The following is a 12,244-nucleotide window of genomic DNA, read 5'->3' as shown; positions in this document are numbered from 1 at the left end:
TTCACCGGCATCGGCGGCAGAAATAAATAAACAGCTTTAAAATCGAAAATCCATGCATAAAGAATTAACAACTAATAATTTTATAGTTTACAAAACAAAAAAAAACTAATAATTTTATACTTTGATGCACATGTCATTTATATATTATAAGTCTATATGTACTACCATCATACATGTTCACATTCATTTGTCAACGAAATATTCACATTTTTAATTAGAATAACCAGTGGTGATTCCGTGAATGATAGCTAACAAAGGTAAATATTAATAAATTACACCCAAAAATAATTGAGATAATAAAGAATATAGAAAATTTGATCATGCTCGTGTTTCTCGTGTTTTTAAAATGGAGGGCTATAAGCCTTATAGGTACAAGTGGAGGCTTCAAGCTTGCGTTACATGCATGCAACTCCCATTTCCCCGGCTCCCACTCACAACTAAAAGAAGTGTTAACTCTTAAGATCCCTTGGTGCAATGAATCTATCGAGCTAGCCTAAATTCCAAAATCAGTATTGAATTTTTTTTTTTAAGATTTCAGACCAGACATAAGATTAATTTCTTATGTATATGGATTAAACAAGTCGTTTTTCATTTAATATGTTTTGATAACAATTCATTTAATATGTTTATAATGGCTAAATTGAAAATATTTGTGTTTGTTTTTAATGCAACTTCAACTATGATTACATATTCTTGTCATCTATGTATTTGAAAATAATCCATGACTCTCCACATTCGGAAACTACACTTTTCAGTTATTATAAACACTAGCTTAATATCCGCGAAATTTGCGTGGGATGAATGTTATATATAAAACTATTTTTTATCTATTATTATTTATTTATATTTATTTACGTGTTATGTATATAATTAAATTAGAGTAGAGACATAAATCAAAACAATACATCTTGTTTATTTACGATATTTATTTGGTAAAAAAATAAAAAAAAATCATTTTATTTATTTTATATGGTATATAACTAAATTTTAATGACATAGACATAGATATAGAATATATTTTACTATAAAAAATTATTATTGAAAATTTATACTCATATGATAAACATAAAATTTCTTATGTGTGATTTTTTTAATGCAAATTTCAAAATTAAAATATTAAGGTTTCAATATTTTTTCAATACAAATTTTGTAATTATCATATTTAAGTATTTTTCTATGTTATATAGTTTAATTTTAAACTATACTAATAAATAATATGAATGTCTAGTAAATGAGACTCATATTCATACGATTTATGATCATTTGCATCTTCTTATTATAAAAAAGTTAAACCATTGATCACAAAATTTTAGTGTGAGACATTTAACGTTTTTAGTAATTTATAGTCGTTTTAAAAAATCAAAATATAACATATAATAAAAAGTATTATTTTTATTATATGATTAATGTGGTTGTATAATATATTTTAATAATATAAAATTAAACAAAAAAAGCTAAGATAAAAAAATATTATCAAATATTTATTATTCATAATCATTGATTATCATATATATGTTAATTATATAAGCAATTATGTAGCTTTAATTTAAGGAAAGTGTGAAAATATTCCTTTATACACTGTTTATCAGTTTAATAGCTAGTTTAATAAAATGTATAATATAAGTTAAGATGGATCAGTCTATTTTCTAAAAATTTTGAATTTTATTCTCATGATGATACGTGAATACAAAACAATGTTGTAATGTTTTTCGATTAATATATAAGAGATTTGTATTGTTTAACAGACGGTATGCAGAGCTATACCATTCATCAATAAATAAAATTCTCACGGAACTTACTTTTCAATTAGTTACCATTCAAAAAGTAATTGTTTTTTTTGTGAACAAATTTTCGAGGTAGCTAGTTAAATTTATGGGCAATAATATGATACCGAGCCAATAATATACGGATCAAAATGATTTGTCAGTTCATCTTGTCACAGCTATAGAGATCCAAATAGAAGTATTATAATTTAGCGAGTCCATAAGTTCCAAATTTTGAGACCTTGACACATGTGATTAAGTTCTATGATGTCCTTGAGTCTAGGAACCTAGACGCACAGAAAGTCATAAAAGAAAGATTAAATGAGTTTTAATTCCTCAATAATTGGAACCAAAGAGATAGGATCGGCTTTTGATCATATCTTCTTCTTTAAATAATTAAATCCAATCAGGCAATTATTGATTGAAACCAAACGAAAAAAAAATGGAAGTAACCATTGTTTCAACAATATTTATAATTTTCTACATAATACTATTAGTTATTTTTATGGTATGTACTAGTAACTGCAGAATTATAACCTAGACAAACAATGTTTGGCTTTCGTTAAATAATTGTTGCATATTTATGTATATTTCAACTTTCTAAAAGTTTATCTTAGATGCACATGATGGTGGATCAACTTGGCGTCTTACAGCTTATATAGCTGGCAACCGATATTGAATTCATATGATACTACAATCAAAATCCAAATACCCAAAGTTGAACGTATTACTTACTCATACGGCCAAACTATTGGACCAAAAGGGGATGAAAATTCAAAGACTAATTTAAAGCGAAATATATTTGAAAAATATGATAGAAGAAGCTAGGTGGCTCAAGAAATTCAGTTGATATAAAAACGAAAGAATGCTATTATTCCCATAGGTTCTCGAGTCATCTAGAGACACAAGCTTGGATTCCATTGATAAAAAAAACGAAAATTATATTTTCTGGTCCATAAAAATGTTAAGTATCTTCTTGAGGTCTTTCTTTCTGTGAAACAATCATATGATACATATAATTATTGCAACTTTTGATATATTAGCACGCATTAAGAATGTAAATGGCGTGGTCATCCTCTTAATTTGACTTGTACGCTAGAACTTATAATTTAGAAACACACGGTTTAAATTAAACTAAACTAGTTAGGAAGAAAATATAATTAATTAAAAAGTTAATATATAAAATAAATAAATAAATAAATGCAAATAGCTTTTAGTGATCGAAAAGAGCCAGAGAGAGTTCCCTATATAAACTCCTTCTATGACTCTCTCTATCCCTCCCCCGCACCTTTCTCTCTCTTAACATACTCTGCTCTTTCTCCCTCTGCATTCGCCAGTTTCTGTTCTAAGCTTAAGGTAGAACTACTAAATTCTCCTTTCAACACCTTCCTGTTTCCTTCTTGAGTTTACGAACATTTCGTTGGTTCTGTCTTTTGCTTACAAACTCCCTGTTGTTTTTCATCATATCAGCTTTAGGTTTATACGGTTATACCGTTTTACTTTGATTAATACATCAGTCATTTCAGTAATATAACCAATTTATCTTTGTTTTCCTCAACATCAGTTAAGAGCCACCACTATATTTTGTTGTCCACACACGTGTTAATGCTAAATGCATACATGATACGTACATATATAGACATATTATCTTTTGTTTTGTATATGTACTACTAATAATTATTTTGGAGTGGCTGTAACTCGCTGAATCTCTCTGTTCACGTCTTAAAAAATCTTATCCCAATTTTCTTAAGACACAAGGAACCTTGTCCATTCATTTCACAAAATTATTTGTGTTAATTTCTATGATTCAGAATCAAAACTCTATTTAAAGTAAAAACTCATTTAATATTTTTTTTCCTGTGATCCAATCAGAGAATGGAGTTCGAAAACCGGTACGGAATTGCAACGACGCAGAAGTACGACTGTCTCTTGTTCGGTACGTACCTTTCTAACCGGAATTAACCAATGAACTTAACATTAATTACGTGAACATAGTTTCCTGACCAAGTACTTATCAAAATTTTATCTTCAGATTTGGACGATACTCTTTATCCTCTTAGCACCGGAATCGCAAGAGAGTGTGGGCAGAACATCAAAGGTAACGTTTTGTGTCTCACTGTCAACTTATCGATTACTTAATACTAGTTCATTTCTAAATTTTGGTTTTTATTTTTCCGGTACGACAGATTATATGGTCGAGGAACTCGGTATACCGAAAGACAAAATCGTTGAATTGTCTAATCTTCTCTACAAGAACTATGGAACAACAATGGCCGGTCTTAGAGTACGTGATCAATATTAACTATCATTTCAATTGTTTTGTAAAGACATTTTTATTAGTATCATCCTAATTAGCTCAATCCACTTCTTGTTTCAGGCGATCGGATATGACTTTGACTACGATGAATATCATAGCTTCGTCCACGGTCGTTTACCGTACGACAACATAAAACCCGACCCTGTGCTTCGAAGCCTCTTGCTTAGCCTTCCTCTACGCAAAGTCGTACGTGATACATTTAATTAATACCATACACTATAGTATTATATATTTTTGATAAATAGTTAAGCCACGTTTTCCCCGTTGTTAGATATTTACAAACGCGGATAGAGTTCACGCGGTCAAGGCGTTGAAGAGGCTTGGATTAGAGGATTGTTTCGAAGGGATCATATGTTTCGAAACGCTTAACCCGACGCATACAAAGACTGCGTCTGGAAATACCGATATATTTGATATTGTTGGACATTTCGACCGGTCTGAATCGGTTAGTTTACTTCCGAAAACGCCTATCGTGTGTAAACCGTCCGACTCCGCTATTGAGAACGCTCTCGAAATCGCCAATATTGACCCTAGCCGAACGGTATAGCTAACCAAAATTTTAAATAATTGTTTTCCGATTTTCAAAAACGAGGACAACTGAATTAATTTTTTTATTTATTTGTCATCGCAGCTGTTCTTTGAGGACAGTGTTCGAAATGTACAAGCTGGAAAACGCGTTGGTCTCGACACAGTTCTGGTACGATTACGTTCGTTAAACCAAACAGGAATCTAAATTAACTAAACCGAGGTTGTAGTTGACTCTCGAGGTTGTTGTTTTCAGGTTGGTGCATCAAACAAAGTCAAAGGAGCCGATTACGTGTTGGAAAACATTCACAACATGAAGGAGGCGTTACCGGAGTTATGGAAATCGGACAGAAAATCGGCTGATGTTGGATATTCCGGCAAGGTCGCCGTCGAGACACCTGTTACAGCTTAGGACTGTTTCACCTTTGTACCTAATTTTCATCCACTGTCATTTTCAATCTTTTTCAAATGACGTTATGTCATTTTTGTTTTTCGAGTCGTGTTTTATAAATTTAAATAAAAGCAGGAAATAATCTCCATCTAGTTTGCAAGAGAAATAAATAAACTAAAAATCTCCCAGTCGAGCGGAATATGAAACTAGTCAATACGCTTGATCCGAATAATTTCAATATACTTCAAGAAACTAAAAAATAGATTTTCTAGATATTAATAAGATCTCACCCCATCGTATTATTGTTTTGATATTCATTTTACATTACATAAATATTTTTATGATCAGATATTCTCTATTTTATTTAACAAAATACAGCTATATGCTAAATTTTGTTGATACAGTCGCATCCAATATGATTATTGTATTAGTAAATAAATATTAGTTGAAAAATCTACCGTGTCAGATTATTTAAGTGAGAGTATGATTTTCTTTTCTTTATTAAAATACAAACAAGACAGACTTGACAGTTCAGTGGCAGTTGTTTCAGAATATGCTCAGAACAAATAATTTCATGGCTGAAAACGAAAGAACACCTTTCACACCCTAAAAAGACTTGTCGTTTTTTCAGATGAAGAGTCTGGGGAAAACGGCAAGTAGTTACATATTCAAAATGATCGATACCCATAAATGAACGTATCTGGCCCATATCAGAACACATTGGGCCCAAAATGTAATACAGAGATTAATAGGACTGTCAGTAGTCTGCACCGCTAATCGATTGACACATGTCAGGCTCAACAACAAACTGTCGAAACATCTGACGGTCATTAATGCTCGTATACGTTTCACCATACTCTCTTTAATGGCTTCGGAGAGTGTTGTTTCTCTCTAGTCTTCGGAAAAATTCTAGAGCATCGAGAGTTTCTTCAATGGCGAATCTCCCCACCGTTCTCGTTACCGGCGCTAGTGGCAGAACAGGTACTCACTCTTTCGTTTCGCTGCTGTCAATTTTCATTTTAGTGATAGATAATTCCATAGGAGAATCTGAGAGGGTTTAGGGAGTCTGAATGTGTGGTTTATGCATGTGATGATGATGATCTTGTTTAGCTTGATGATTTGATTTAATGGAATTGATAGGTCAGATTGTGTACAAGAAGCTGAAGGAGAGGTCAGACAAGTTTGTGGCGAAGGGGTTAGTGAGAACTCCTGAAGGGAAAGAGAAGATTGGAGGAGAAGATGATGTGTTCATTGGTGATATAAGGGATGCTGAGAGCATCACCCCTGCGATTCAAGGGATCGATGCGCTTGTGATTCTCACTAGCGCTGTGCCCAAGATGAAACCTGGGTTTGATCCCACTAAAGGTGGAAGACCTGAGTTCATTTTCGATGATGGACAATACCCTGAACAGGTAATTTAAATAAAGAGCTGGTAAATTCTTAAAATTTCAGCTTGGTTTGTGTTCATTGTTTTTTTCTTTGTGTGTAGGTTGATTGGATTGGGCAGAAGAACCAAATAGATGCTGGTATGTTCATCCTATCTTGTTACTTGTGTTTGTCTTGTTAAGAAGTATAAAGTGCCTTATTTTGGTGAGCTTGCTTCTGTGAACAGCCAAGGCTGCTGGTGTTAAGCATATTGTCTTGGTTGGGTCCATGGGTGGAACAAATCCTGATCATCCTCTCAACAAACTCGGAAATGGGAATATACTGGTTGCTCTTTTGTTTCTTCTTTCTTTCCTAAATGAGTTTGGTTTCTTATAATACGCCTAATATCCTCTTGGCTACCTCATGTGGGCTCAGATTTGGAAGAGGAAAGCTGAACAGTACCTTGCTGATTCTGGAACTCCTTACACAATAATCAGGTTACAAACAAACTCTTTCTATTGCTTGTTATTGTTGAAATTCACATCAAATTCTCTAGATTTTAAAACTGACGAAGAAGCTTTCTTATGATCTCATGGGTGTCTCAAACTTTGTCTGTTGATGGAAAATAGAGCTGGAGGACTTCTAGACAAAGAAGGAGGTGCACGAGAGCTCCTAGTTGGTAAAGACGATGAGCTTCTTCAAACAGACACCAAAACCGTCCCCAGGGCTGATGTTGCTGAAGTCTGCATTCAGGTTTGCTCTCACCAGCTCCTTTCATTTTAAACATCAAGTTCACTCGATTCTTTCCTTGAGTTTTTCAATTGTTACAAATACAGGCATTGCTGTTCGAGGAAGCTAAGAACAAAGCATTTGATCTCGGCTCAAAACCAGAGGGAACCAGTTCTCCCACCAATGACTTCAAGGCTCTCTTCTCTCAAGTCACCGCTCGTTTTTAGATCTCTTATCTCTATTGCAACTGAATAATTTGGGATATTATAATGTACCAAACTAGTAAAAAATAAAATCTCCGGGTTTAATAAAAAAAAAAGTCTATAAAATTAGTCACATTCTTGTAAATTCAAAGAAGTTTGGACCAAAAATAGCAAAACATAAAACTACGGGGAAGATATGTGAATTAATAAGAAAGTAGGGGCAAAACTTGAATATCCAGTTTCTATCACACCCGCTTCACTTGCATTTCTATCGCCACATGAACCAGAGAGAGAGAACGATTTGTCCTTCGTCTTCCGTTATCGAACCTTTAGCGTTCGGTGGCGTCTTCACCTGAAGCTACGACGATGATGTCGGTGAGGGCAATCAACGATTGCTTCATCATCCGCACCGCCACCACCGGCGCCGCTCCTCCCGTCTCTCTATTTCGCCACCGTATTCAGCGACTCAGATCGTCTCATCTCCGCGAATTCTCGAAATTAGGTTTCGGTTTTCCACTACTGCGACAGAACACCGGTGGCGGCGATGCTCCGAGCTGCTCGGCGTGCATTCATAGTCTCGTCGAAAGTGTTTCCCAAGAGCACGAATCAGTCAGCAGGCGGAAGCGAAGCCGACTCAGCGTTCGCGCCAGTGTCAAGTACGTTTCACTATCCTTTCTTCTGTGTATACTGAACTTCGAAAATTAAACGAGTATTACGTGAAACTGTAGGGTGAAATTAACAAGCTACGGAGAGGTTGTTGAGGATAAGCTAGTGAACCAGGAACTGGAGGCGGGTTTGCTTCTGGAGTTCAAGAAGGATCCAGAGAGGGTACTGTTGGCTGTCACTCATAGACCTGATGGCAAGAAGAACTGGATGGTCTTTGATCAGGTTTCACTTTAATATAGATGCTCTCTAACCATGTGCGCATAGACTTACTGAAACTTTAATTGTACAGAATGGTGTTTCTTCTTCCATTAAACCGCAGCAAATTACGTACATCGTCCCAGGTGTTTATAATTTCGACCATACAGGACTTACTGATTTTCTCCACAGGGCTCAGGATAACTTGGTACGTAATACTAATGATATTGTCAGAGGTTTTTGAAAGCTTTTTTTTTTTTATGGGTGTTCTAGTCTAAGATGAGGTTGTCATGTTACATGAATGAACTTGTAGTTATTATTTTGATGCAGGATACTCAACTGCTTGAGTTTGCTTGGATGGAGTTGCTTGAGAAGAACAAACCTGTGACGCCAGAAGAGTTAGCTGAGGTACCGTATCTTTGAGTGAATGCAGCGGTCGAGCCCTGTCGTTTGACTATGCTTTTTTAAATTTCAGATTATTTATGGTCGCTCAGATCCTCTCGAAAGCTATTGTGCTCATTTTTTGCTCTCAAAAGACGAGATATACTTTTCTGTATTGGAGTCAAAAGGTTCTCGATCAATCTATAGCCCCCGCCGTACTGAACAGGTATTACTTACGCATTCCCCCCCCCCCCCCCCCCCCCCCCCCCCCTTTATTCAGAGGTTCATCTATGTCATTTGAATGATGTTCTCCATAACCTTTCCATGCTTGGTAGTGTAAGACTTCCGATCCTTAGGTATTAGGATTTCATTTTTTTTATCAAGTAGTGCTGAGCTTCATTTAGTTTCCATGAATTTGTGAAATCAAGTGGATGAAATTTGTAACAATATTTGGACTTTGGAGATCATGGCTGAGATTTGACCTGGTTTGTTGGGTTATGCTATTCTCAGGCTTGATGATATGTAATTAATGAAACAGATCTTGATTATGTGGTTTTGAATCTTATAGTTATTGATGCTTCACCACCTTATATTCTCTGATAATCTGAAGTTGTTTGTTGTTTTTCTTGTAGGTGGAAGAACTTTTACGCAGGCAACGTGTGAAGGAGGCAGAAGAAAGAGAGTTTGAGGAGTTTATTCAGTTGCTGAAGTCTGCCAAGAACGCGCCTAGTCACACTAAGCCCCCCAAATCTTCATGGTTAGCTAATGATAAAGTGCGAGAAAATATCGACTCACTTAAAGCTTATGCTATTGATGCGTGGGCAAGCATTGACCAACGCAAATTGGCCGGAGTGGTGAGTCAGCCACATTCATCTCTGCTAGCATTTTTAAGCTGTTGTTATACGCATGTGAAGCTACATCTCCCAGAGATTTTTATTGTTTGGTTGTTGAAGCAAAATCACAATCTTCTTGTAATCTAATGTATTTTTGTGGTTGACAGATCTTAAAATCCATGGGATTACAGAAAACGGCTGTCTCGGCACTAAACCTTCTCATAGATATTGGATATTTTCCTGTACATGTCAATCTTGATCTACTTAAACTGAATCTCCCCACCGACCACTCCGATGCAATCGTTGAAGCTGCTGAAATTCTTCTTTCAGAGTCATCTGATCTTGATGCGGTGAGCACTTTGTCCTGCATTTGGATATGTTTGTTATATTGTCGCATGTTAGTGGTAATTTCGCAAAGTGTTAACATTCATTCTCCAAGATTCAATATTCTCACTTGCTCAAACCTTGTTTAGGCTAGGAGGATCGACCTCACACACTTGAAGGTATATGCAATTGATGTTGATGAGGCTGATGAGGTAAATACTTACATCTCCTATATTTGATTTCTGCAAAATCTACGTTTGAAAAGTCAAGTCTGAATGCTATCTCATTTAACTGTCAGTATTTTTTCTTGTTCCATGGTATTTCTGCAGCTTGACGATGCCCTGAGTGCAACGAGATTGCAGGATGGACGGATAAAGATCTGGATACATGTTGCTGATCCTGCTAGATATGTTACACCTGGGAGCAAAGTGGACAGGTAAAGTACGATGCATGTCTTTTGATCACTATAACAACATATTTTTGGTCACTCTGATTTATTAGTATGTGCTCTAGAGAGGCAAGGAGAAGGGGAACTTCTGTCTTTCTTCCCACCGCTACTTATCCCATGTTTCCAGAAAAACTTGCCATGGAAGGAATGAGTTTGAGACAAGGAGAAACATGCAATGCTGTCTCTGTGTCTGTTGTCCTCCGTTCTGATGGCAGGTAACTCAATATTTCATTGCTCTTCTTTCGATTTCTTATCTACAGAATACTCAGAACTAAAAGAATACTTACAGTTTCTTGTTACAGCATTGCAGAATATTCGGTAGAAAATTCGATCATCAGACCGACCTATATGTTGACATATGAAAGTGCTGCTGAGCTGCTTCACATGAACCTCCAAGAGGAGGTTGAACTGAGGTTGCTGTCCGAAGCAGCTTTCCTCCGCTCTCAATGGCGCCATGAACAGGTTGGCTTGAGTTTTCTATTGTGTCATCAAAACCTTAGCATAGAAAAATCATAGTTTTGCTAATGGTTTTACATTGGCTTTTTACATTTTCAACATCTATGGGCATTAAGTTTTTTTTTTGCTGAATGCTGTTTTTCTTGGAACACTTTCCTCTTTCTGGGATGATACAGGGTGCAGTGGACACTACTACACTGGAAACTCGTATCAAAGTGGTGAATCCTGAAGATCCAGAACCGTTGATTAATCTCTATGTAGAGAATCAGGCAGACCCGGCAATGAGACTTGTCTTTGAAATGATGATACTTTGTGGGGAGGTTATAGCAACGTTTGGGTCTCAGCACAATATTCCATTGCCATATAGAGGACAGCCACAGTCAAACATTGACGTGTCTGCATTTGCGCATCTTCCAGAAGGACCTGTTCGTTCTGCATCCATTGTCAAAGTAATGCGTGCTGCAGAAATGAATTTCAGATGTCCTGTTCGACATGGAGTGCTCGGAATTCCGGGTTACGTTCAGTTCACATCTCCCATTCGTCGATACATGGATCTTACCGCACACTACCAGGTTAACCGTTTTCACCCTCTCATGGTATCAGATGCTTTTGATCAATTTGGATATCTATGGGGTGATTTCTGCCTTAAGCTTTGTTTGAACATGGAACAATACAGTGATTTGGCAAAGCGTGTTGTTGAAATTACAGATAAAGGCTTTTCTTAGAGGAGGTGACAATTTTCCATTCTCAGCTGGTGAGCTAGAAGGTATAGCAGCGTCCGTAAACATGCAAAACCGAGTGGTGAGAAAACTATGCAACAGTGGTCTTCGTTATTGGGTAATAGAGTTTCTCAGAAGACAACAAAAGGGTAAAAAATACACCGCGTTGATCTTGAGATTTGTCAAAGACCGTATCGCATCCCTTTTGTTGGTTGAGGTAATTGCTCTTGATACAACCCCAAAAAAAGTCTCGGTATAAGCGTTTTATATTATACAACAAAGGCGAAATGAAACTAACCAGTAAAATGTTTCCAGGTGGGGTTTCAAGCAACCGCATGGGTATCAGAAGGAAAACAAGTGGGAGATGAAGTCGAAGTTCGAGTAGAAGAAGCTCATCCCCGTGACGACCTTATCCTTCTCAAAGAAGTCCTCTAGAGAGTTAACCACACCTTAGTTCCCAGACAAATTCATCAAAACTCGGTTTCTTTAAACATGTGAGAGGCCTGAAGCTGATGGAGAGTTTGTTTTTTGCAAAATAGGTAACCGATCATCTCCACTTATATTCTAACTTTGTTAGTGAATATATAGAGCTTTCTGATCCTGCATCCTAAGCATATATAATATGAAATCGATGAATAATTTACACCATGCTCTTTTGGTTATAAGGAAACTTGCTGATGGACGCCTCCAGTGGTGGCTCGAGCTATTATCTGCTTTAGGAGTTAAAACACATTGGTCATACGGTACGCGGTTATATGATTCATACAGTTTTTACATGCTGTTGTTGTAAGTCGATATATGTAACTTGCTTTGGTTCTATTGAGCAAAAGGAAAAAAAAAAATGGGAATGTGAATAATACTATTTCATTTTGGATTTGATCGATCTAAAAGTCTCAAACTTGATATCCAAGTACGTAGCTTGGATCGTA

The 12,244-nt window shown here is 36.1% G+C and overlaps 3 protein-coding genes across 3 annotated transcripts; all 3 read left to right on the top strand.

The window, feature by feature from the left end:
* Positions 1–2,948: 2,948 nt before the first annotated feature.
* On the top strand, positions 2,949–5,148 carry LOC103847468 (uncharacterized protein C24B11.05). The gene is made up of 8 exons (XM_009124549.3): positions 2,949–3,119; positions 3,636–3,699; positions 3,796–3,861; positions 3,950–4,047; positions 4,141–4,266; positions 4,352–4,621; positions 4,712–4,777; positions 4,862–5,148. Exons 1-8 carry the CDS (start codon positions 2,964–2,966, stop codon positions 5,015–5,017), a joined length of 1,002 nt encoding a protein of 333 aa, XP_009122797.2. The 5' UTR covers positions 2,949–2,963; the 3' UTR covers positions 5,018–5,148.
* A 614-nt stretch (positions 5,149–5,762) lies between these two features.
* LOC103847467 (uncharacterized protein At5g02240) lies at positions 5,763–7,423 on the top strand. Its single transcript, XM_009124548.3, has 7 exons — positions 5,763–5,977; positions 6,137–6,408; positions 6,486–6,522; positions 6,609–6,706; positions 6,797–6,858; positions 6,991–7,114; positions 7,198–7,423. Exons 1-7 carry the CDS (start codon positions 5,929–5,931, stop codon positions 7,315–7,317), a joined length of 762 nt encoding a protein of 253 aa, XP_009122796.1. The 5' UTR covers positions 5,763–5,928; the 3' UTR covers positions 7,318–7,423.
* Positions 7,424–7,592: 169 nt separating this feature from the next.
* On the top strand, positions 7,593–12,205 carry LOC103847466 (ribonuclease II, chloroplastic/mitochondrial). Its single transcript, XM_009124547.3, has 15 exons — positions 7,593–7,949; positions 8,022–8,181; positions 8,249–8,362; positions 8,485–8,562; positions 8,630–8,761; positions 9,168–9,389; positions 9,536–9,718; positions 9,842–9,904; positions 10,022–10,128; positions 10,206–10,355; positions 10,443–10,602; positions 10,773–11,168; positions 11,305–11,532; positions 11,631–11,854; positions 11,982–12,205. The coding sequence occupies exons 1-14, from the start codon at positions 7,660–7,662 to the stop codon at positions 11,748–11,750; spliced, it is 2,403 nt and encodes an 800-aa protein (XP_009122795.1). The 5' UTR covers positions 7,593–7,659; the 3' UTR covers positions 11,751–11,854; positions 11,982–12,205.
* Positions 12,206–12,244: the final 39 nt, after the last annotated feature.

The sequence above is a fragment of the Brassica rapa genome, chromosome A10, assembly GCF_000309985.2.
Source record: "Brassica rapa cultivar Chiifu-401-42 chromosome A10, CAAS_Brap_v3.01, whole genome shotgun sequence".
NCBI classification, from domain to species: Eukaryota; Viridiplantae; Streptophyta; class Magnoliopsida; order Brassicales; family Brassicaceae; genus Brassica; species Brassica rapa.
The sequence above is the reverse complement of the archived record's forward strand: the minus strand, read 5'-3'. Positions and strand labels throughout refer to the sequence as shown.